The sequence below is a fragment of the Ambystoma mexicanum genome, chromosome 1p, assembly GCF_040938575.1.
Source record: "Ambystoma mexicanum isolate Mex_15411 chromosome 1p, UKY_AmexF1_1, whole genome shotgun sequence".
NCBI lineage: Eukaryota > Metazoa > Chordata > Amphibia > Caudata > Ambystomatidae > Ambystoma > Ambystoma mexicanum.
In genome coordinates this window covers 1174173034-1174198371 of record NC_090921.1, presented here as the reverse complement: position 1 = coordinate 1174198371, position 25338 = coordinate 1174173034, and the positions used below count along the sequence as shown (strand labels likewise).

General features: G+C 49.7%; 1 protein-coding gene across 1 annotated transcript in view; it reads left to right on the top strand.

The window, feature by feature from the left end:
* The first annotated feature begins 221 nt into the window (after positions 1-221).
* LOC138451027 (suppressor of tumorigenicity 14 protein homolog) overlaps positions 222-25338 on the top strand; it is a 338794-nt gene continuing 313677 nt past the window's right edge. The window contains exon 1 of the mRNA XM_069604879.1: positions 222-684. Within this exon, the coding sequence (XP_069460980.1) occupies positions 655-684 (30 nt within the window). The 5' untranslated portion in view covers positions 222-654. The remainder of the gene's footprint in view (positions 685-25338) is intronic.

Sequence of the window (25338 nt, the reverse complement as noted above, 5' to 3'; positions counted from 1 at the left end):
TTGGCTGCAGCTTTCCTGAAGTGGGTTATTAAGAAGGCAGACAATGTTGAACGAAGGTCTTAACATATTGAGAGCCCTAATGGTGAATATTTTAAGTATTTCGCCTTTGGTACAGTGGCGTGTAATTTGGTTGAATGTTACCATTGCCCCAATTCCTTTTCAGATGCGTCGGGCGGTCTCAGGGGCTGCTAATGCGTTGCGCCCTGATGCGCGCGCGTTCCATTGGGCGCGAGGAAAGCCTTTGGAAAGGAGTGTGCTGCGCCTTTAAGGTTCCAAAAAGGTGAAATCAGAGAAACCTGTCTGAACACCGGCCTCACCTGAGAGCGGGATTTGAGGGGGAGGTAGAGTGAGAAGGAAACTCCGCTCAGAGGCAGGAAGTGATACCGGTGGCGACACTGCCGGAAAGACTGCTCGCACCTTGGAGGTGATACCCTCCTGAGGTGTCCATCCCGCCGGTGGATCAAGGAAGTCCGCCTTCTCCGTATTAACGCCTCGGGCTGTGTCTAAGAAGGGTGTTGGCAACCCTGGGCGTGAAGTGCGAGCTCTGCGACTTCTCAGTGAGCGGCATACGTCCCCACCCGCACCAGGCAAGTAGAGGGAGAGACACCGAGCACAGCGCAGCAGGACCGGAGGCACACCTTCGCAGCACTCTTCATGGATGCGCCCGTGAAATACAGGTCTGCGGTAAGGTCCCACTCTCTCACTTCCCCCACGCCCCATCCCCCCATCAAAACAAACTATGTCGTCTCTGCGGAGGGTGAAGTCATTTGTTCTTGAAATGCGAGACAATTGGTGTCAATAGAGGGCGTTTCCCCCTAGATAATGAAGGTTCTCCAAGAAGAATGGTCGCGTTGAAATAAGAGGATGGCAGCTAACATGCTATAGTAGTCAGACATACCAAGGACGGGCCGCCCTCAAATGAGGATACGTTCAGGTTTATGAAGGGATATGTAGACGGATGTTTGGAGTGTGCCGTAAAACTTGATGGGAGGGTTCATCAGGTAGCCACAGAGTGCTGCAGAGGTTGTGGCTTATTTGGAGAGTTAAAAACGATCCGAACGAGAGTAGGTAGTGTGGTACTCTTTGTGAGGGTGAGTGGACCACGCTCAACAGAACGCGGCCTTGCGTATCAAGAAATCTGCATGCTCAATGAAGACGACAGACTGCATCTCCTTTTAGGGAACCTTCTTTATTGAAGTCTGTTACAAAACTGAGGAAACCCTTTCCTGCAATATCACTTCAGGGTGGGGTCAAATTACATCAATTTCTGTGATGTCATCAGAGGTCAAGGGTTGTGTGATGTCACTTCCGCTACCCCTGGCATTTTGGTGAAATTACATCCCTGTCCTGTAATGCTGTGTGGCATGCAGTGATCTTCACACAGGAGTTGATACAGCGCCTGCTCGAATGTTTTAGCTACGTTGGCTGTCTGTAGGGTTCTCTTGCTGTTGTCCATGAATCGTTCCACGATGCCATTGGCTTGGGGCCAGCGCAGGGTATCTTTCGGTGTTGGAACCCTATGTAGCTTGCAAAGTTCTCAAAGTCGTGGCTTGTAAACGGTGGGCCGTCTTCCGACTTTATTGCTTTTGGTATTCCGTAAGTCTATCTAGTGCTGGGTAAAGCATGTAGCTGCTTTGTATTCAGTTTTGCATCCAGGAAACGGCAGTGTTCATCATTTATCACCAGTACAAATGTTCCATTGCGTAGTGGTCTGAAGAAATCCACGGCCAGTTCTTCCCAGGCACCTTCTGGGAGCGGGCACATCTGCAGTGGGTTTGGGGTGAGGCAGTTAAGCCACCAGTGAGCAGATGGTGCACCTGCCTACGATGTCCTCTACTAGGGCATCCAATTTGAGGAACCACACCTTTGACGTAAGAGTTTTGTGGAGACTACCCCCCCGGTGGCCTTCATGTGGAAGCACGACCGTCTGTTCTCGTAGCTATGTTGGGATGATGACCTTGCAGACCTTCATGACATGTCCACCACTGTCCATCTTTCACAAGCTCCAGAGACCTTATGTCATTTCTCACAGACTCCTGCTCCCGTCGGACCTGGTGCTTGATGTGCGTCATTTTACCCATTTTGATGCAGTGGGCCACGATTTCGAGGGCGCAGTCACTTGCTGATGCTTTCCGACGGTGGCCCAATCCACTCGTAGAGGTTGCAGGTGATGAATGACATAATTGATGTATGTATCGGCAATGGAAGGGCCTGCTTGTGGGGGGGCCTGTAGGATGCCTGGATAAGTAGTCGGTGGGGTTGCTTTCTTTGCCGGGCAATGCACAATGTCAAACTTATAGCTCTGTAGCCCAGGCCCCATCGGGCTTTCTGGGGGGAATTCTCGCCTTGGGGCCGCCGAATATCGTCGGGAGGGCCCGATGGTCGGTGATGACTGTGAATGCCTTCCCGTAAAGGAAGAGATGAAAGTACTTGCAGGCCCACACCACTGGCAGGCTTTCTTTCTCTGCCTGGGAGTATGCCTGTTCAGTGGCTGTGAGGCTCTTGCTCGTGTACTCCACTATGAATCGGCTGATTGGGTCAGAGGAGTCCTGTTGTGTCGGCATGGTGCTGAGGCCGACTGGGCTGGCGTCCATGATGACTTGTCTTCTTGTCTACACTAAAATAGGCCATGTCCTCTGCCTTGGAAATATTGCTACGGATGGTTTAGAGCGTGAGTTGGCAGTCGGTCGACCACTTGAAGGGCTGGTGCTTCCATGTGAGTAGGCAGAGAGGGCTGCTGACTGTGGTGTAATCTTGCAGGTATCTCGAGCGGTAGCTCACTAGTCCCAGGAATTAGCGCAGTTCGGACACGTTTTTGGGGTGGCTGGGCGGTGTTAAATGCTGCTACCTTTTCTGGGTCCGGTCTCCTGCCTTTCTCCGAGAATTTGTGGCATAAAAATCTGAGCAAGCCTTTTCTGAACTCTCATTTGGCTCTATGGAGTGTCAGTCCCGCTGCCTCAAGTGCTGATCAGACCTTGTGTAGGGCCGCATCATGTTCCTCTTTAGATTTGCCAAAGACCAGCACGTTGTCCAAGTAGTTGAGGCAGTTTGGGAAGTGGCGGATGACCTTGTGGATTTCCTCTTGGAAGATCTCTGCTGCAGACAAGTGTCACGATCCTACTCGCTTGCCACCCAGCACTGCATCACTCGCCTCTAGCTTTATTTCCTTGTTTTAGTGCTGCAGTTTTGGACTAATCTAATTGCATGTTCCATTCCGGATTTTGGGTTAAACCAGCAGATGCATTCTGGGACATGTATGCTGTCTAAAAGGCAGAGTGCTGGAGGAGGCGTACTAAATACATTTGTTTGCAGCAAGCTACTAAGAGCTGCAGAGGGCCTGATTGCATTCACCTTATTTCACCTGTTTCAAGCTACTGCAGGCTAGGCTGCAGAGAGCTGGAGAGTGCTTGATTAGAAACAACTGCTGCTACTGCTGCAGGCTACTGGAGCCAGGGCTGGGCTTAATTGAACACAGCTGCCAGAGTCTGCAATCAGCTCCACCCCCCTGGCCTGCTGGCTGGGAGGGCCTTTATAAGCTCACTTTGAACAGAAGCAGTTGTCAGTCAACTGCTTCCACTGGGAGTTCATGCTGGTGCTCCTGTTACCAGTTTTTGACTTTTCCTGGAAATCCTCTTTTTGCCTTTTGATTCAGATTGCTGTTGATGCTCTCCAGTCTGCTGCAGCCTTCTGCCCAGCTCCTCTGGGCTCCCACCTGGTGGCTCTGCCACCTCTGCTGCCTTTCGCCCAGCTCCTCTGGGCTCCCACCTGGCGGCTCTGCCGCACTCCGCTGCCATCCGCCCTGCTCCTCTGGGCTCCCCCCTGGCGGTCACACGGCACTCTGCTGCCTTCCGCCCTGCTCCTCTGGGCTCCGCCCTGGCGGCCCTGCTGCACTCTGCTGCCTTCCGCCCTGCTCCTCTGGGCTCCTACCCGTACCTTCTGCCCTGCTCCTCTGGGCTCCCACTGACGGCTTTGCCGCACTCAGCTGCCCTTCTGCTCTGGGCTTCCCTATCTGGCAGCCTTGCCACACTCCTGTCTTCTGCCCTGTTCCTCTGGGCTCCTTGCCTTGCAACCTGCCTGTTCTAGGTTCTGATATCCTATCCTGTCCTCTTCCTGGTTATTTCTTTCAACGCTGCTTTCTACTTGTATACATCTTGGTCCACTGTGGTGTCTCCACTTGAATCCGTTTAACAGTGTGACCCTGGGTTGGTCTCTGTTCAGATCAGATAGGGGAAGAATTCTGTTGCCTTCACCTAGTCCGTTGAAGTCGTATATGGTCTTTCAGTTTTACCCTTGCACTGAGTACAACGGTTTCCTTGGCACGGTCATGACGTTGATATGACTGTTAAGAGTAACCTGCTGGTACCTATCCCAAGGGTTTTCCTTAATCCCTGGAGACCCCTTAGCATATTCCAGTACACCCTTATTTCTGATCAATCCAAATTGCCCAGTGTACTTGCTTGTCTTTGCCCTTTCTGTCTCTTCATGTACAGCCTGCTCCTGCAGTTTCTGTTAATACCTGTTTCAACTCGCAGCTTGGTATGTACCTTTAATCTGTTATATGCTAGCATTGTCTCTGGAATCTCCCTTAATCTACTTGCATACAGTGAGAGAGAGCCTCTGCCCTGTACTCTCCGCCTAGACTTCTGACAACAAGATGGTGAAACTGAGCCGTTTGTACTGGAATAAACCCATTTGGGTGGCAAAGGTGGTAATATATTGTGACTCGGGCGCAATCTCAATCTGATGGTAGCCTTTTGTGAGGTCCAACTTTGAAAAGAACTTGGCGCCATGCAGTATCATATCAGATATTCGGGGTGCCTGGTGCCATTCTCGCTCGATTGCTTCATTCCCTTCCTCATGTCCACACATAGTCTGGAACCGTCCAGGGATTTCTTCGGGACTGGTAGTATGGAGGATACCCATGGGTGGGCCCTGTCGCAGGTTCGATGTAGTGTTGTTTTAGGAGATGGCTAATTTCCTCCTCTACTTGCCTTTGGATATTAATGGGTATGTCCCTGTAGTGCTGAGCGACGGGTTTGTTCTCTGCATTGATATGGAGAGGGACTTTGCGGTTCATTCAACTTTCCAAGTCCTTTAAACAGATTTGGAAATGCTGCTTCAATGTCATTCGGGTATTGCAAAGTACTTGTGAGCCATCAGTTGCTATAGGATGTGTACTAGACCGATATCCACCACCGTTGTGACGCTGAGTATACAACCGCTGTTCACTATCTTGAGAACATGTAGCGCTATCTTTGCCATGTGAGCCATATGAGTGTACATGGTGGAGATAAATCCTTTACACAGCAGTGGTGTGGTGGATCAGTATGGGTAGATATCGACGGTGGACTTCCTGAGCTTTGGTGTCCTTGTGAGCGTGTTGTATGCCTCTACGCTGATTATGTTGACTGTAGCTCCTGTGTTTGAGGAATTCCAGTGGTGTCATTAACTTGGAGCGTAAGGACCGGACTATGTTGGGTTGCAGTGCTTTTGTTTTGGGCCCACAGGTATCCCCTTTTCCACTGGTCTTCACTCGATGTGGGTGACTCACGGCTGGAGGGTAACGTCATTTCAATGTAATCGACGTAGTGTCTGCGGCCGCTGCGTCTGGAGCTTTTGGATGGTATGTAGTCCTCTCGTGCGTAGGACTTTCTCTGTTCACGCTCGTCACGGCCATCTGGTTTCGTAGTCTGGTCCACCCTTGTGGGGGCTTAATGGTGCTGTCCTCCTGAGTTCTCCGAGAGTTCTCCGGCTGGTCAGGTGAGTGGGTGCATTTTTGCACACAGCCCTGAAATGATTGTTGCCACTACATGCAGTGTATTTTTGGTCTAGGGCGGGGAATTCACCTGTGAGGATATTCGTATCCACATCTGTAACATGTGGCTTCTGTGCGTCTGGTCGGCTGGTTTGGTGCAGTGAAGAGTTTGTTGATGGCGTCTGGTTCCTGGGACTTTGGCTGCAGCGTGACTTTGCCCAGGCTGTCTAGCTGGGATTCAACTCTGCTTCCATGCCTGCTAGAGCTAGGATCTCTTCTAGCGATCACTGTTTCTGCAAGAGTTTCTTTCAAAACGACTGGGCGTCGCAACCAGTTATGACCTGAGACCTTAGGGCTTCTTCATTGAGTAGTGATGAAATTCGCTGTATTTTAGTTTAATTCTCAGTCTCATCACAAGTTGTCTAGAGATTCTCCTTTATCCTGGTGTGTTGTATGAAAGACGTGCCTTTCATAGTCGACGTTGGTATGGGGTTGTGCAGGTCTAGGTAGGATGCAGTGTCGAGGTTGAGTAGTTTGTCTGCAATGTCTCTGAACACCGGTTCCACTGCTAAGGACAGCGTGTTTTTGAGTCATGTCATCATTGAGCCCTATTGCCCCTACGCAGAACTTGAAGTCACTTGGCCAGGTCGTCCATCTGGGGACCAGCTTGCTGGTGTCGCGTATATCAAAGGCGTAGGGTAGGTGCAGCACTGGATATCCCCCACCCAAAGTGGGGACATGTCCTGAATTTCCTCCCCCTGACGTGGATATGCCCTCCTCAGGGGGGAGGGGTGGCGCCTTCCTCTGCTTGTCTGTTGTGCTAGTTGGTGAGAAAATAACCAGTGCTGGTGGGGTGTGTCGGTTTTTCTGTTACTGTGGCCTTCACAGGGTCCCAGCCCGTAGCCCTCTGGGCTCCTCCTGGGCTTGTAGTGGAAGTTTGGGCTTTTCTTGTGTGCCAGAATGTTCCTCATGCCTTTTACAGGCTGTTCTGCTTCTTGTGAAGGATGGGGTGGCTTGTGAGCCTGTGATCGTTAATATTGCCGGGCCTCTGGCGAGATCCACCCCCACACCTCCCTGACCCTTTCCGTACCTGGGAGCTATGAGGAGGTATGGAGTGTTTGAGAGTGCGTGGAGGTGTACCGATGCGTGCCGACAGCACCCTCCGATGCAGTGCACCGGTAAGGAGCACGGCCCATGCCCCGGAAGCACGTGCATATTGCCCGCAGTCCTGTGCTCCCTCGGTGTGGCGAGGCATCGATCCATGCTGGAGCCTCGTTGCTAATGTAAGTGTGAGCGGACCACGCTCATTAGTACACGGGCCTCGCGTATCAAGACATCTGCATGCTCAATAAAGGCAACACGCCACAGTCGGTATTGGGGAACCTTCTTTATTGAAGTCTGTTACAAAATGAGGTGTGTGTGTATAGATCAACAGGTTAATAACAAAGGAGCTGTTGCTCCGTTTGACATTTCATGCCTCATTGGAGTTACTGGTTTCGCAGCCAGTCTCTGTGGCACATGCAGTCAACGCATGTTCATCTTACCTGATGGGAAAACTGTGAAAATATGATTAGGTCTTTTAAGGGAAGAGCGCTAGACAGCCCAATCTCATATTAATCAATCGTGTATCTAAAAAATAAACAACCGGGGCTGTCTTCATCTGACCCTCAAAGCCTGAGTAGTACTTTTTAAAGTGAAAAAAGGCTTGGGACACCTGGACGGAGGAGCAAATACGGACGGCTGGTCGCCCCATCTCCACCAGCTTAGACGCCTTCATTGCTTCTGGAAATTAACCATAATCGCCACAACTTTTAGGGGATCCCTTGTCCTCCCAACCGATAGTTCCACTGCCACTCGCCTCTATTGCTTTGCAGGGCACCCTAGTTCTGCTCGCCCAACGCCATGCCTTGGGATAGTAATGCTTTGAGGGCTCCATCTAGGATCAGTTCTTCCAGCGCTGGGAAACCAGTCTGAGCTCACACTCTTTGTTAGTTTAGTTTTGGTTTGGTTATGTGGCCTATGGAGATGAATGTGAGAAGGGGGAGAGACATTGGCTCTAAGTGTTTGAATCGCCTCTCCCATTTTCCCATCTACTACCCACCTGTTTGGGATCTTTAGCTGTAACACACAGTAATATGAGCAGTTATGGGGCTGCCCTTGTTATTTATAAGCAATCTTCGCAAAGTTAATAGCCAAGACTGTGAATAAGAAGGTGTTTTTTTTAAAAGATGGCCTCCCTCCTTGTTATTCATGAGACTTAATCTCGGGCCCCTCTCTCTGCACTTGCATGCTCTGAATGCTCACAAGGCCTAGGACTGCCTTTCTCTTTCATTGTTATATTTGCCTTTCATTCCCATGTTTCCTCCCTGTTGCCCTGGCGATGCTTTGAAACACAATTTACTTGATGTATAAGTGCCTTATAAATGCACAATAAATAAATTACAAGTTGAAATATGTTACCTTATATATATTTCAAAGTAGTGAGCAAAATCACTGTTCTGCATTCTCTGAGAGTTCATTGTGGCTCTTTTACTGCCAGAGCAGCGCCTTTGACAATCTACTTGGGAACTCCGTGGTGCTCGGCAATCTGCACATCCCAACTGGGTTGAATTTAAACTCTTTGGCGTGTGTGAAGTCATGACCAAAGTCACTACAGTTCTCCAGGTTTGTGGATTGTCAGTACTGCCAGCCAATGGCACGTTCCAGCACTTTTCCTTCCCGAGATTCTCGTTACTTTGGGACCCGGAGGTGGAAGGCCCAGACACATAGGCCGGGCTGTGGAAATGAAGGGAGGAAGTGCCTCCTTCATTGCAAAGGGAAAGAGGAACAGCCAAATAGCCCATTTCCTTCAATGTATGCAGGGAGGTGGCCAGGCCAAAACAATGGGGAACACCATACTACCAGGCGCCTGGACTGGTTTGGGGCAGGTAGCACTTAACTGATAAGGGGCTTACATGTCCCCACAGCAAAGGAGACCAAAGGACAGTCACCAACTGGACAGGTTGGGGCCACTGATCGCCCAATTAGCATACTGAGGTTTCTCTCTGCGCTCAGGCAAATTTGTGCCCGTAAGAGGCGAAAGCACTTCGGTCCTCTGCTGTTAACGATCTCCTCCTTCTCTGAGCAGTTTGCCGGCAGCTAGCAGCTTAAACGTGGAGCGCCTTGGTATAAAGCGCTATATAAATAAATAAATACATCCATACCTGTGTCCTTGCTCTGGGCCATTTCGGCATTGTTCAGCGGCATCGAAAGAATGTTCAAGGGGTTTGATGACCAAAAGTTTAGAGGCTGACCGGCCCCCGCAGGGGGCGCTAGAGGGACAGCCTACATAGCGGGCTGTCCCCTCTGGCCACCCCCTTCCGGGCGCAGGTCATGCCTCTCTTCTTTCTCCCCCCCCCCTTTTCAGGGAGGCAGAAGGGGGGGTCCTTTGGCGACACCTGGCTTCCGGCCAGGTCACCCTGGGGGCACTTATAAGGGCGGGAGCTGCTGGCCATCAGTCCTTGTTCCAGCAGCTCCCACCTGGTGTGAATCGTCCGTACCAAGCAGTCCTGTGGCGATCGTGGATTCTGAGAGGAGTGGTAAGTATGGGGGGGTGGGACAGGGGTCTGCTCGCTGGCATCCTCGTCGGCTTGAGCGGACCCGACTTGTGCAAGGGAACTATCCCTAATATGTTGGTTTGTGCTATGCTTTTTTCCATGGTGGCCGTGGGGGCCAGCTACGAGACGTAATGGGCAGGGGTAATGCATTGGAGTAATGGTTGAACTTCTGACTACAGTACAAAAGGCTGTGGGTTCAAGGGAGCTATCAGAGTATAATTAATTTAATTTGAATGTTCCTATATGACTGCCCTTTATTCTTTCACCAAGAATATGGTTAACGGGTGCCTTTTGGTTAATAATGTGACGGCAACTGGCTCTCGTGAGCAAGGGTCGCTTTGTGTCTAAGACTCTCGCGCTGTTATCACAAGTATTAGAGGTTCGTTGGTGTGGCCGCCGTGCCGGAGGTTTCGTTAAAAATGCATTGTTGCGGGATTCCCCCGAGCGCGAACACAGTTTATGTATACGGGGTGTGTATTCATGGCCGCTGTGCCATGCGTTTGATTTGTTTTATGATGCAATATTCGTTTTACAGTGTCTTGTAGCCGTTTATGGGCTCGATCTGGCGGGTGAGGTTGTTGTGGCTCGAGAGCTAAGGTGCTGGAATTTTGTTCTAGCCAAGCCGGTCAAGTGGCACAGCGAATAGAGCGCTCGCATTTACAGTAAGGCAGAGCCTGCTAACGCAGGTTTGAATCTCGGCGGGGCCAATGGCCGATAAAGAAAATTGCATTGTGGGCGGGATTCCCCAAGCGCGAACACCATTTATTTATATATATATATATATATATATATATATATATATATATATGTACTCATGGCCGCTGCGCCATGCGTTTGTTTTATGATGCAATGTTTGTTTAAAGTGTCTTGCAGCTGTGTAGGGGCTCTATCTTGCGGGTGATGTTGTTGTGGCCCGAGAGCTAAGACGCTGGAATTTTGGCTCTAGCTGAGCCGGTCAGGTGGCACAGCGAATAGAGCGCTCACATTTAGAGTCAGGCAGAGCCTGCTAACGCAGGTTTGAATCTCAGCAGGGCCAAAATAAGCCTCTTATCTTTTGAGGTCGATAAAGAAAAATGCATTGTTGGCGGGATTCCCCCCGAGCGCGAACACCGTTTATGTATATGCGTTTGTTTTGTTTATGATGCAATGTTCGTTTAAAGTGTCTTGCAGCCGTGTAGGGGCTCGATCTTGCGGGTGATGTTATTGTGCCCCGAGAGCTAAGGCGCTGGAATTTGGCTTTAGTGGAGCCGGTCAAGTGGCACAGCGAGTAGAGCGCTTGCATGGAGGGGTCGAAATAAGCCTTTTTATCTCCGAGGTCGATAAATGAGCACCGCATACCGTGGGTAATAATAAGCGGCGCTCAGCAGATACATGGGGGTTTGTAGCCTTTACAAGCACCAAATTATTATTTAAATAATTCTGGAGGCGTGGGTTCGGATCTTACCGCAGCCAATGTTTTTAATTATGGCAAGGGGGTACACGGTTTAGCGAGCGCCCGATCCCACACGCCCCTTCTCCCCCCCCCCCCCCCCCCTCGGCTCTGCATAGCCACCAGTGGCTGAAGTGGTGAGGGCTTGGTCTTGTAATGCTGGAGACCTGAGTTCTAATCCAATGTCCGGAAGGTAATGGGCATGTTCTTTCCCATTGCTTCGTTTTGTCTGCCAGTGGTGGTGTGGGGAGTTTTCGATTTGCAATATGGTATAAATAAAATGTTTAACTGTTTGATCTTTGAATGCAGGTCAGGCAAAGGAACAGCGTTAAGAGGAATTCTAAAGTTTTTTATCAGAAAAGAAAGGAAGTGTGGTAAGCGCAGGATGTCATCGGTGGAGGACTCGCAGGATCTATTCCACTGCATTGAGGAAGTTCCCAACACCCCGGATTCAAGTGAGGAGGAGGACGAAGGGGCCATCTGGGCGTTATTCCAGGAAAGGATGCGCAATGAGTGGAAGGGTTGGGCTAAGAAGGTGTTAGCCAAAAAGCAGGCACCGCAATCGCAGCCGTTGGTGGTGGAGGCCCAGATCTGTCCCCCCCCCCCATGGTGGATACTCCCCCCCCCCCCCCCCCCCCCTCCCCACCCCTCCAAGCGCAGTCACAATGAAACCCCTACCTGCCAAGAGGAAACACCAGCAAAAGGGTAATAAAACAACAGATGTTGCAGGTGGCGCCTACGGTGCAAACTGCCAGTGAGCTGGCGCAAATAGGGACAGGGGCTACATCCCTGCCACTGGTAACAGGTCCAGGTATTGCAAATTTGAACTTGGCTCAAATGAGTCCCATAGAACCCCCCCCTGTTACAGGTTGCGGGGGAGAAGTCAGATATGACGCCATCGGGTGTTGGCGCTGTGGGCAATGAGAGGTTTGGGATAATTTTAGAAGAATTGCTGTTGTTGGTCAGGGGTAATGGTCCCCCGGCTGCAGCAGCGGCGACCCTACCTGTGGCAAGGAGCGTATGGGAGGGTACAAGTGTGGGCTCTATAACTAACAATCATCTCACCACTATCTCCCTCTCTGCTCCCGCAGCAGCCCCATGTCCTGCCATCAGCACACCCGTCCCTTCTCTTGCCTCGCCTTCAGCACCGGAAGGAGCTGAACAACCTGTGACAGTTGCCCCCTTGTTATCGGGCCGGTCATCCTTGGCCTGGCAGATACCCCAGGACATTAAGGAACAGATATGGGCCAGAAAGAGTATTGACATATTCAGCCTTTTGGCAATAGATGATGCCGGCCCCAATGTCACATTAAGTGCTGAAGAGAACAATAAGAGGCACCGGAAATACCACCCTGAGGAGCACATAACTAACTGGAAGAAAGCATTTGATATATTGTCAGTTGTAGTGATGGAAAAGAATCCCGAGCACGGGCCAGGTCTGGTGAAATATAGGGAAGCAATTGTAGAGGAAGCTAGGGAATATAGGGAATACGGTTCAACACGGTGGATAGACTATGACAGGAAGTTTAGGAAGATGATGGAACACTGCCCCGCTATGACATGGGATCAAAAAATGATGGACGGTTGGGTCACTTTTATGGCTGGTAAACCAAGGAAGAGCATTGCCTGGACAGATGTTTACAAAAGCGGGAAGAAGAATTGGTATAGTAAGCAAAACAATGGGTTTAAGGGGCAACCCTTTCTCAGTGCCCCTCAGGGACGGGGGGGACAAGAAGCAGGTACTTCAAGATCTGGTAGCAAAAACGGACCACAGGAGGATAAGAAAGCCGCGAATAGGACGTACCGGTTTTTTCAATAAAGGAAGCTGCAACTGGGGTCCTTAGTGTAGGTTCAGCCACAAATGTGGCAAATGTGGGGGTAACCATCCCCTGGTCAAATGTTTCAAGGGGGAAAGGTGCTACAGGGGGCAGGGGACAGCGAAAATGATAGTAGGTCTCCCACCGCCACCCTTCCACCCCCGGCAACAGGCACAGTAACACAGAATTTGGATTTGTCTAAAAAGGGTCCCTCTCCAGTCAATTTACAGGTCTTAGTGGAACAGCTAAACTATTACCCCAGAAGGCGCGAGAGGGATTTGCTATTTCAAGGTTTCACGGTAGGATTTGTTATTCCTTATGATGGACCCCTTACCTGCTGCTTTGCTAGGAACTTACCCATCAGCGAGGGATCTCCCTGGGGAAGTCGATAAGAAAGTGAACAAAGAATTGGAACTAGGCAGAATTTCTGCACCATTTGTTGCCCCCCCCCTTCCCAACTTCATTGTGTCACCATTAGGCATAGTTCCCAAAAAAGAACCGGGTAAGTACAGGCTCATTCACCACCTTTCTTACCCGAAGGGTGAGCCGGTGAACGACTGGCTGAGCCCTGATCTATGCTCTGTTCATTACGCTTCTTTTGACCAGGCTATGATGGTGGTTGCCAGTCTGGGCAGAGGTGCCTGGATGGCCAAGGTCGACATCGAGTCTGCATTCCGCCTATTACCAGTGAATCCGACCAGCTTCCATTTGCTGGGCTTCCAGTGGAAGGAGGGTTTCTTTGTGGACAAATGTATGCCCATGGGGTGCTCAGTGTCCTGTTCCTTCTTCGAGACATTCAGCATGTTCCTCGAATGGGCTGCGTGCAGAAGAGAGCAACGGGGGGCAATAGTTCACTATCTAGACGACTTTCTATTTTCTGGCAAGGACGGGTCAGAAGATTGTGCAATAGCAATGTCTGCTTTCCAACAATTGATGGGAGAGTTGGGTGTTCCCTTAGCTCCTGGGAAGACAGAGGGCCCTTGCAAGGTTCTGACATTCCTTGGCATTGAGATAGACACGGTTAAGGGCGCTTGTAGGTTGCCGGATGATAAGGTTGTTGGATTGAAGGCTGATATTGAAAATAATTTGTCAAAGGAGAGGACCACCCTAGAAAAAATGCAACAACTCTGGGAAATTTTGCGGCCAAAGTAATACTTGCAGGCACGGTCTTTGCAAGAAGGTTGGCCAGGGCAACAGCTGGTGTGGTTAAGAAGCAGCACCATATTAGATTGAGCACCGCCCTTAAAGAAGATTTAAGGATGTGGTACAGATTCTTAGACTGCTTCAATGGCGTACAAATCTGGCGAACCCCTTGGAAAACCAACACTGAATTACAGTTGTTTTCAGACGCTGCAGGGAGTGAAGGTTTCGGGGTAATCCTAGGGCCTGAGTGGTGTGCGCAGAAGTGGCCACAGCAGTGGCATAGGAAAGGCAGAACAAAGAACATAATGGTTTTAGAGATGTTTCCAATTGTTGTCGCACTGTTGTTATGGCCTACTGTGCTGGCCAACAAGAGGGTTCGTTTTTGGTCGGACAAGAACGCTGTAGTTCAAGCCATTAACTTACAGTCCGCATACTGCCCTGCAATGTTGAGCTTGTTGAGAAAACTGAACTGGTGGAAATATGTCTGTACCACAACATTGAATTTAGAGCTCGACGTGTGCCGGGCACGTCAAATGTTGCAGCTGACGCTCTTTCTCGCTTTCAGTGGTCCAAGTTCCGGAAGGCCCACCCGGTGGCCAGACTCGAGGGGGCGCAGTTCAAAAAGGAGTGGTGGCAGCTGGTGGTGTGGACAGGGCGCTCGCTGAGTTGAGTGAGCGCTCACTCGCGCCCGGAGTAAGATGTAGATACCAGCAAGGTTATGGTAAATTCAAGAGCGTGCTTTCTCAGCTGCAGGTGGAAGAACATACTGCGGAGGATAAGATATGCGCTTTTGTGGTCTGGGCTCACACAGAGGGCATGTCAAAGAGTTGGGCGGCATCCCATTTGGCTGCAGTTGCCTTCCATTTCAAATTGGAGGGGAGGGGTGACCCCACAAAGTTTTTTGGTGCGCTCTGCATTGAAAGGCTGGGCCCGTTCGGAGCCAAGGTCTAGGGATGTGCGCAAACCAATTGATTTTGGGTTATTGGTGAAGTTGTTGGACAAGTTACATAGCATATGCTTCAGTGAGTACGAAATTGCACTATTCAGGTTGGCATTCGCTTGGGCCTTTTTTGGGGCATTTAGGATTAGCGAGCTAGTTTCTTCATCCAAGAAAGACACATCGGGGAGAGCCATTGCTTTAAGGGATGTATCTCTCTTCCACAGAGAAACCGGGGAAGGGGTCAGTATATTATTAAGGAAAAGCAAAACTGACCAGCAAGGAAAAGGTTATAACATAGTCTTGCATGGGGCCCCCCTGGCAGAATGTTGCCCAGTGCTCCTTTTTAAGGCATTTTTACAGTTAAGAACCACGGGTGCGGGCCCCCGGCTAATTCACGCGGATGCTTCCCCACTTTCTATATTTCAATTCCGCAAGGTGCTGTCAATAGCATTGAGAGCCTTGGGCATCCAGGGTGTAGGTTGGTCCACACATAGTTTTAGGATAGGCGCAGCCACCACAGCCTTTCAACAAGGCATGTCCCCCCGGGCTATCATGAAGGTGGGTAGGTGGGAGTCTGGCCGTTATCGACTTTGTCCTCCCCCAACACAGTGCATGCCCAGAAGAATACTAGATACCAAAAGCACTCGGGGGGGCCAGGGCAAGGAAGGGGGGCGGTTTGGACACAGGTAGGCACAAAACTTATGTTATGTTTTTCCCCACAGATGATGCGGTGTGGCTGATCGGCCACTCATTTGTGACACGGGCGAAAAAAAAAAGGGCTAGGCAATGGACGATCGGACACAACTTGGGATTCAAGGGTACCGAGTGTGTGTGGCTGGGCACTCCTGGAATGAAGTGGCATTCCTTGCTACCGGCCATTCAATGGCGGCTACAGTGGAAGAGTGCACCAAGGTGGCTGTTGATTCATTTGGGGGGCAATGATCTGGCTAAATTGTGCCGTGGATGCCTGCTCGCCCAAATACAGGTGACTTTGCGCATAGCGGCGCACGAGTTACCAGGCATGGAAATATTCTGGTCAGAAATGGTGCAAAGGTGGGTGTGGAGAGACGCCATCTCTCTGCCCGGCATGGAAAAATCCAGGAAGCTCCTCAACAGAAGTGTTGCGAAATTCACCAAGGCAGAGGGCCTGGGGTTTGTAGGGCATTCCTGCTTGGGCTCCTTGCCTTCTTATTTTGATGCGGATGGGGTACACTTATCCGACAAAGGCAACGATGTTTTCCGTACGGCGATATTGGGTGAGCTGAAGAGGGCTGGATGCAGATGAAATAATGGTGAGTATGGTAACAAGAAGGAGGTCAAGAGAGAAGTAAGGGCCTAGGGTTTGGGGGCATTGATGGCAGCGTGAACCACCATCAAAGCGTGGCGGAGTATCGTGGCGGTCCTAGCCTATGAGGAATTTCACACTGCAGCAGCTCGGGATTGGCCGGGCTCGAGCCGATCCCTCGACGGGCACTGACTTCCTTCCTTAGGGCGATAGGCCAACAATCTCCTGGCCAGTGCCCCTGAGTGTCTCACTGGTGTACCAGTGTAGCTGGAAGTAACCAGCAGTTTGTCAGTTTGGCCAGTGGCTAAAGAGGTGACGGTGTCACCCGTATCTGACTGTTTGTAATGTGGCTGGGACCGCCCCAAGTTGTCTTGCTCCTAATAAACTGTGACCGTGTGTTTTTCCAAACTTTAAAGAAGTTGTCTGTGTAATCATTTCAGTGTTTATTGTACTGACCAAAGGAGGTGGGGGTGTCCAATCGGGATCTCCCCGCTAAGAGGCTGACGGGCCCCCGCAGGGGGCGCTAGAGGGACAGCCTACATAGCGGGCTGTCCCCTCTGGCCACCCCCTTCCGGGCGCAGGTCATGCCTCTTCTTCCTCCCCCTCCCTCCCCCCCCCCCTTTTTCAGGGAGGCGGAAGGGGGGGGTCCTTTTGGGACACCTGGCTTCCGGCCAGGTCACCCTGGGGGCACTTATAAGGGCGGGAGCTGCTGGCCATCAGTCCTTATTCCAGCAGCTCCCGCCTGGTGTGAATTAATTATACTATAGGATGTGTACTAGACCGATATGCACCACCGTTGTGACGCTGAGTATACAGCCGCTGTTCACTATCTTGAGAACATGTAGTGCAATCTTTGCCATGTGAGCCTTATGAGTGTACATGGTGGAGATAAAGCCTTTACACAGCAGTGGTGTGGTGGATCAGTATGGGTAGATACCGACGGTGGACTTCCTGAGCTTTGGTGTCCTTGTGAGCGTGTTATATGCCTCTACGCTGATTATGTTGACTGTAGCTCCTGTGTTTGAGGAATTCCAGTGGTGTGTTGTTAACTTGGAGTGTAAGGACCGGACTATGTTGGGTTGCAGTGCTTTTGTTTTGGGCCCACAGGTATCCCCTTTTCCACTGGTCTTCACTCGACGTGGGTGACTCACGGCTGGAGGGTAACATCATTTCAATGTAATCGACGTAGCGTCTGCGGCCGCTGCGTCTGGAGCTTTTGGATGGTCTGTAGTCCTCTCGTGCGTAGGACTTTCTCTGTTCACGCTCGTCACGGCCATCTGGTTTCGTAGTCTGGTCCACCCTTGTGGGGGCTTAATTGTGCTGTCCTCCTTCATTCCCCGAGAGTTCTCCGGCTGGTCAGGTGAGTGGATGCATTTTTGCACACAGCCCTGAAATGATTGTCGCCACTACATGCGGCATATTTTTGGTCTAGGGCGGGTAATTCACCTGTGAGGATATTCGTATCCACATCTGTAACATGTGGCTTCTGTGCGTCTGGTCGGCTGGTTTGGTGCAGTGAAGAGTTTGTTGATGGCGTCTGGTTCGTGGGACTTTGGCTGCAACGTGACTTTGCCCAGGCTGTCTAGCTGGGATTCAACTCTGCTTCCATGCCTGCTAGAGCTAGGATCTCTTCTAGCGATCACTGTTTCTGCAAGAGTTTCTTTCAAAACGACTGGGCGTCGCAACCAGTTATGACCTGAGACCTTGGGGCTTCTTCGTTGAGTAGTGATGAAATTCGCTGTATTTTAGTTTAATTCTCAGTCTCATCACAAGTTGTCTAGAGATTCTCCTTTATCCTGGTGTGTTGTATGAAAGACGTGCCTTTCATAGTCGACGTTGGTATGGGGTTGTGCAGGTCTAGGTAGGATGCAGTGTCGAGGTTGAGTAGTTTGTCTGCAATGTCTCTGAACACCGGTTCCACTGCTACGGACAGCGTGTTTTTGAGTCATGTCGTCATTGAGCCCTATTGCCCCTACGCAGAACTTGAAGTCACTTGGCCAGGTCGTCCATCTGGGGACCAGCTTGCTGGTGTCGCGTATATCAAAGGCGTAGGGTAGGTGCAGCACTGGATATACCCCACCCGAAGTGGGGACATGTCCTGAATTTCCTCCCCCTGACGTGGATATGTCTTCCTCAGACATATGTGCCCTGGTTGTTCCTAGGTGCACCAGTTGCTGGTTGAACAGTGGAGGAGGGGGGAGCGGTGGCGCCTTCCTGTGCTTCTCTGTTGTGCTAGTTGGTGAGAAAATAACCAGTGCTGGTGGGGTGTGTCGGTTTTTCTGTTACTGTGGCCTTCACAGGGTCCCAGCCCGTAGCCCTCTGGGCTCCTCCTGGGCTTGTAGTGCAAGTTTGGGCTTTTCTTGTGTGCCAGAATGTTCCTCATGCCTTTTACAGGCTGTTCTGCTTCTTGTGAAGGATGAGTGGCTTGTGATCGTTAATATTGCCGGGCCTCTGGCAAGATCCACCCCCACACCTCCCTGACCCTTTCCGTACCTGGGAGCTATGAGGAGGTATGGAGTGTTTGTGAGTGCGTGGAGGCGTACCGATGCGTGCCGACAGCACCCTCCGATGCAGTGCACCGGTAAGGAGCACGGCCCATGCCCCAGAAGCACGTGCATATTGCCCGCAGTCCTGTGCTCCCTCAGTGTGGCGAGGCATCGATCCATGCTGGAGTCGCGTTGCTAATGTAAGTGTGAGCGGACCACGCTCATTAGTACACGGGCCTCGCGTATCAAGACATCTGCATGCTCAATAAAGGCAACACACCACAGTCGGTATTAGGGAACCTTCTTTATTGAAGTCTGTTTCAAAATGAGGTGTGTGTGTATAGATCAACAGGTTAATAACAAAGGAGCTGTTGCTCCGTTTGACATTTCATGCCTCATTGTAGTTACTGGTTTCGCAGCCAGTCTCTGTGGCACATGCAGTCAACGCATGTTCATCTTACCTGATGGGAAAACTGTGAAAATATGATTGGGCTGTCTAGCGCTCTTCCCTTAAAAGACCTAATCTCATATTAATCAATCGTGTATCTAAAAAAATAAACAACCGGGGCTGTCTTCATCTGACCCTCAAAGCCTGAGTAGTGCTTTTTAAAGTGAAAAAAGGCTTGGGACACCTGGACGGAGGAGCAAATACGGACGTCTGGTCACCCCATCTCCACCAGCTTAGACGTCTTCATTGCTTCTGGAAATTAACCATAATCGCCACAACTTTTAGGGGATCCCTTGTCTTCCCAACCGATAGTTCCACTGCCACTCGCCTCTATTGCTTTCCAGGCCACCCTAGTTCTGCTCGCCCAACGCCATGCCTTGGGATAGTAATGCTTTGAGGGCTCAATCTAGTATCAGTTCTTCCAGCGCTGGGAAACCAGTCTGAGCTCACACTCTTTGTTAGTTTAGTTTTGGTTTGGTTATGTGGCCTATGGAGATGAATGTGAGAAGGGGCAGAGACATTGGCTCCAAGTGTTTGAATCGCCTCTCCCATTTTCCCATCTACTACCCACCTGTTTGGGATCTTTAGCTGTAACACACAGTAATATGAGCAGTTATGGGGCTGCCCTTGTTATTTATAAGCAATCTTCGCAAAGTTAATAGCCAAGACTGTGACTAAGAAGGTGTTTTTTTTAAAAGATGGCCTCCCTCCTTGTTACTCATGAGACTTAATCTCGGGCCCCTCTCTCTGCACTTGCATGCTCTGAATGCTCACAAGGCCTAGGACTGCCTTTCTCTTTCATTGTTATATTTGCCTTTCATTCCCATGTTTCCTCCCTGTTGCCCTGGCGATGCTTTGAAACACAATTTACTTGATGTATAATGCACAATAAATAAATTACAAGTTGAAATATGTTACCTTATATATATTTCAAAGTAGTGAGCAAAATCACTGTTCTGCATTCTCTGAGAGTTCATTGTGGCTCTTTTACTGCCAGAGCAGCGCCTCTGACAATCTACTTGTTATGCCTGGGAACTCCGTGGTGCTCGGCAATCTGCACATCCCAACTGGGTTGAATTTAAACTCTTTGGAGTGTGTGAAGTCATGACCAAAGTCGCTGCAGTTCTCCAGGTTTGTGGATTGTCAGTACCGCCAGCCAATGGCACGTTCCAGCACTTTTCCTTCCCGAGATTCTCCTTACTTTGGGACCCGGAGGTGGAAGGCCCAGACACATAGGCCGGGCTGTGGAAATGAAGGGGAAAGAGGGACAGCCAAATAGCCCATTTCCTTCAATGTATGCAGGGAGGTGGCCAGGCCAAAACAATGGGGAACACCATACTACCAGGCACCTGGACTGGTTTGGGGCAGGTAGCACTTAACTGATAAGGGGCTTACATACTTGCCAACATTCTGTGAGCAAAAATATGTAGGATTTTTGAAGTTTCAAAAATAAGAATTCCCATAACAATGACATCACAGGAAAATACAAAACATACATTGTTGGCACCATTGAAGCATTCTAAAATACACAACCCGTCAAACAGCACAATGTGGATGTTCAAATGTTAAAAATGTATAATTCTGAATGGTAACTTAACACCAAATTCAATTACGTAACTTAAACACCAAATTCAATTACGTAACTTCACAGAAGGTAATCACACAGCTGGTATGCAACATTTGCCACTGCTCTGTAGCAGCAGCCCAGGAAGTACATATTTATTGCAAGTTGAACACTGAATGACATGGCGACAGATACCCCCCTCAGTCTGATAGGCAGGTGCTGTGTGATGGTGTTACACTCTGCCACTTGCCTTCACTGGTGGTTCACCTAAGGGTTGTCCCGGCAAGAGTGCATGACAGAGCCAAGTAGCTGTCAGGTCAGTGGCATACATGCTAACATTTCAACCCACCTGTCCGAGAGATTACGTCAGAAAAATCAGGAGCCAAGGATTTTCCCAGAGGAATGCATTTGGCAAAGATTTATTTTAGGCGGGAGAACGTGAAAAATAGCATTATTTTTCACGCAAAAATCAGGAGCCTCCCGCCTAAATCGGGAGGGTTGGCATGTATGCAGTGGATTGGTCTGAGCCCAATCAAAGTAATCACCTACGAGTCCACTGTACAGACAGACTAATTAATGTGTTGCATGCTTTGTCCTGGAGCCTGCCTTAGAGTCACTTAAATTACTTGCCACTGTAAAAAGCAGTAGGATCTGTCACTGAAATCTGTAGGCGGTAGGACTGCTTAAAAAGCAGTAGCCTACTGCCTAAATCTGTAGGGTTGGCAAGTATGGGCTTACATGTCCCCACACTGATTGACCAATTGGCATACTGAAGTGTCTCTCTGCGCTCAGGCAAATTTGTGCCCGTAAGAGGCGAAAGCACTTCGGTCCTCTGCTGTTATCGATCTCCTCCTTCTCTGAGCAGTTTGCCGGCAGCTAGCAGCTTAAACGTGGAGGGCCTTGGTATAAAGCACTATATAAATAAATAAATCCATACCTGTGTCCTCGCTCTGGGCCATTTCGGCATTGTTCAGCGGCATCGAAAGAATGTTCAAGGGGTTTGATGACCAAAAGTTTAGAGGTGCACACATCCCTCCAGCTTCGGACCAGTGGGAGTCGATCACTAACAGCAGCGCAAGACGAGGAAACTAGAGATCAAAGTTGGTGGTCTGGAAAGCTCGACGGGGAGCAAAAGATCAGAAGCGGCATTCGGGGTGGCGCACAGGAGTGGAATATTGAAGCCGCTTGTTGCAAGGCGAAGACTGGTACTGCCCCGGTCTCATCAAAACTAGGGCGCTGTCGGTCGGACGTTGCATAGCAACAGGTGATGCCGCTTGAAATGACTGTCGGAGACGGCATTACAGAACGGCTCATAAGAGCTGAATGCCGTGGCTGCATACGGCAGGGAGGAAGAAGGCGAACACTCGGCACACGTATTCCAGCAGGAAATAACGCAATCATCTGTGGTCGAGTGCATGTGCTGAGGCAACGGATATATATCTGGCGCAGTTGGAGCTCAAGCGGCAAGAAGTTAACTCCGTGTGAACGGGGTCATTTCTCCAGAGCAGGACATAAGGCAGCATCGATCAGCTCGCAAGGACAGTCACACGGCCCTGGGCAGACTAGGAGATACATTTTCGCTACCTGCTATTAAGCGCATTGATTTTTATTTTCCTACCCTCAGAGGAGATGTTAAGAATTCAGAAACGCGAGCGGAAGAAACGATCAGTTGTGGAATTTAAATAAGTTATAAAATAACAATTCTCAGCCTTTATATTAGGCTGAGAGATGGTATTATGACCCAGCAGCAGGCTGTTTTTATGAGATAACGCAACATGCAAAAAACTCAAGGAGGCACGCCACCTCGGAACAGGTCCAAGCATCCCTTTCAGAAATCCGGTCCCAGGTGGGTAGTGGAATAGCCAATAGAGTCATACAATCGCAGCTACAAAAAAAATCAAGGGGTAACAACACAGCAAACTGTTGGAACTATGAGAGAAGTTTCTGCAGTTGGAGTAAAGAGTGCACATTTAAACATCAATGTAGCACATGTGGGGGAGACCATGGCAGTGGAAGATGCACAAAGAATCTGTCCTCCTGACCAGGCCCCAAAATCCCAGAGTGGGGGGGGGAGGGAACACCCATTAGGGGCATCCCCGGTTAAATTGGACAAATTAACACAACGGCTTCAACTTTTTCTGAATGTCACAGCCAGAAATAATGTTGAAAAAGGTTTTAGAGAAGATTTCATAATACCATTCAGAGAGAAAGGCTCACAGCACATCCCGCAATAACCTGAAATCCACCATGGCTCACCCAGAAATAGCTGGGGCAAAAATAAAGAAAGAACTGAGCAGGGTCCTTTTGACAAAATCCCTTTCAAGGAATGTATATGCTCCCCATTGGGGCTAGTACCCAAAAAAGGTGAATTCAGGCTAATCCACCACCTGTGCTACCCTCGGGGCAGCTCAGTGACTGATGGAATTTCCGCCACAGAGGCATCCGTTTCATACAGTAGCTTTCAGGAAGCAGTGGACATAGTGAGATTGGGGGGAAAGGAATGCACAGATGGCGAAAGCAGACATACAGTCTGCTTTAAGGCTTTTGCCAGTTCATGAGAGTGCTTCCCCCATGGCTCGGTTTCCATTTTGACATATCCGATTTTTATTTTGATAAATGCCTTCCTATGGGCTGTGCTATTTCATTCTCCTATTTTGAATGAGTGAGTTCCATTTTACAGTGGACTCTACAGAAGGCACTCCCAGGGTTGTTGGTTGTTCGTTACTTAGATTATTTTTTGTTTGCAGGGCCATAAGGATCCCACAGCCCTTCGTACTTTTGAGGAAATCATGGCAGGTTTAGGGATCCCATTAGCTAATGCCAAGACATTGGGGCCAATGCAAGTGCTGGCTTTTTTAGGAATAGAAATGATTCCGGCAAGGGCGAACGTGGCATGCCACGGGCGAAGGTAGTGGATTTGCTATGCTTAATCGGGAAACGAATTAACAGAAACAAGGCAACATTGAAGGAAATCCAATCCCTAGCAGGCAAATTAAATTTTGCGACAAAGAATGCCACATTGGATGGTTTTTCACAGAAGCCTCGAGACGAAAATGAAGGGTAACAAAAAAAGGACTATCGCATAAGGCGAGGCAGCACAATCTGGAAGGATCTAGAAGTTTGGGAGAATTTTCTGAAAAACTTGAATGGTAAAGTCTTTTGGCGCAAACCTGTTAACGACCGCAACAAAGATGGCAAGGGTTTTGGAGCTTGCTTTGGTAACAAATGGTGCTCAGGTCCTTGGCCGAATTGAAATACAACCTTGTCATAATAGCCCAACGTATTGCTGGCAAGAATGACGCTGCTGATGCATTATCTAGTTTTCCGCTACAAACCTTCAGCGCAATAAATCCTCAAGCAGATTTGCAGATGACACTAGTACCCGAAGAAGTATGGAAGATATTAGGACAAGCCAATTGATTTCCCATCCATGCAAAAGAGAGGGTGGAGCAAGACAAAAAACTGCACATGACTGCACCCAAGGCACGGGTGCTGCAGGCTCTAAAGCAACCCATCCAGCAGAGACGGATGAGCCCACAGGCATTTTGGGGGAGCTTGCATAAAATGCATTGGCCCAAAAAACAGGCAAGCTTCACAGCATATGCCTAAAAGAGTTTGGAGAAATAACTAAGGTTGTTAACGTCGGAGATATCCATCAACGTCATGTGAATGATTTTCTGGACTGGTAATTTAAACAAAACAAGAAAAAAACATAGGCCTCCATTGCATCTGTTGTCTGTCTCTTCTTATTATAGTAGGTTAGGGGGGTGGACCCTACACACAGCTCGCTGACACGGTATGCCTTACAAGGCTGGGCCAAATTGGAGGGAGTTAAGACACAAGGTGCCATTTACACTTTGAAAAGCTCAAAAATGTAATAGTGTTCTGATCTTGATGGTTATGCCGATTATTGAATACCTCCGTCCCCAAGTACCACACAGACAGACTGACCAAAATACTGTCTGTGCAATCTTTGAGGCCACCGGTGTGGTGAGCCGTCAACTGGAACCAGGAAACGCCAGAAAAACCCCTTTGACCGCTGTAAGGCAATAGACGGTTATCAACTAATGGAATATGGATACAGCAATAAGGAACTGATTGTAGCAAGGCTTACCTAGATGAGCTGTGGGTTAGGACGTAATGCACTAGGGGCAACCAGCAGGGACAGAGAGCCGGGTTTTCAGAGAGGCTAGGGTAGTAGTTCCACACCTGGGCAAGTTGGCACAAGAGGAGTCCAAAAACACGTAATGGGGTCAAAACCAGTTCAAAACACAAAGTCCAAGCAAAGGGATAATCCGTTTAAGCAATCCGTTGAAGAGGTGCAGGATTGAATATCGTTGGAAGCAAGCAAGGTAACAGATGAAGCCAAGAAGAAGTAGAGTATCCAAAAAACAGTCTGTGGTCGTAGAGCCAATGAATCCTTGATGAAAACAATAACGCCAAACAGTCCTTCAAAGAAGCAGCTGAGAAGCGCTGTCACCGTGATTTACGGCGCTTTTAACTGTTAGTTGCAGTCACATGATGCAAAAACGCGGCAGCGTGGGAAAATCATGTGATGGCAGAGGATGAACGTGATTGGCAGCAGCTCACTTGACGCGTGAATCGCCGTGTACCTCGGCGGTGCTGCAAGGCATGCGAGTTTCCACGGGCGTTGCCAGGACAATGAAGGTTGGAAAACCAGTCATCTTTCTCCAGTGTCGAGCATAAGGTCGTGTTCTTGTGCCCCGATGTGATGTGCCAGGTAAATGCGGGCTGATCATGGGTTGCCTAGTATTGGGCACACTGGGAGACATGACAGACCCCCTCCCCCCCAAGGGCCCACGACCCCGTGGGCAGGAAGGATGGTCTCGATGGAAACTAGCTACCAGTCTAGGG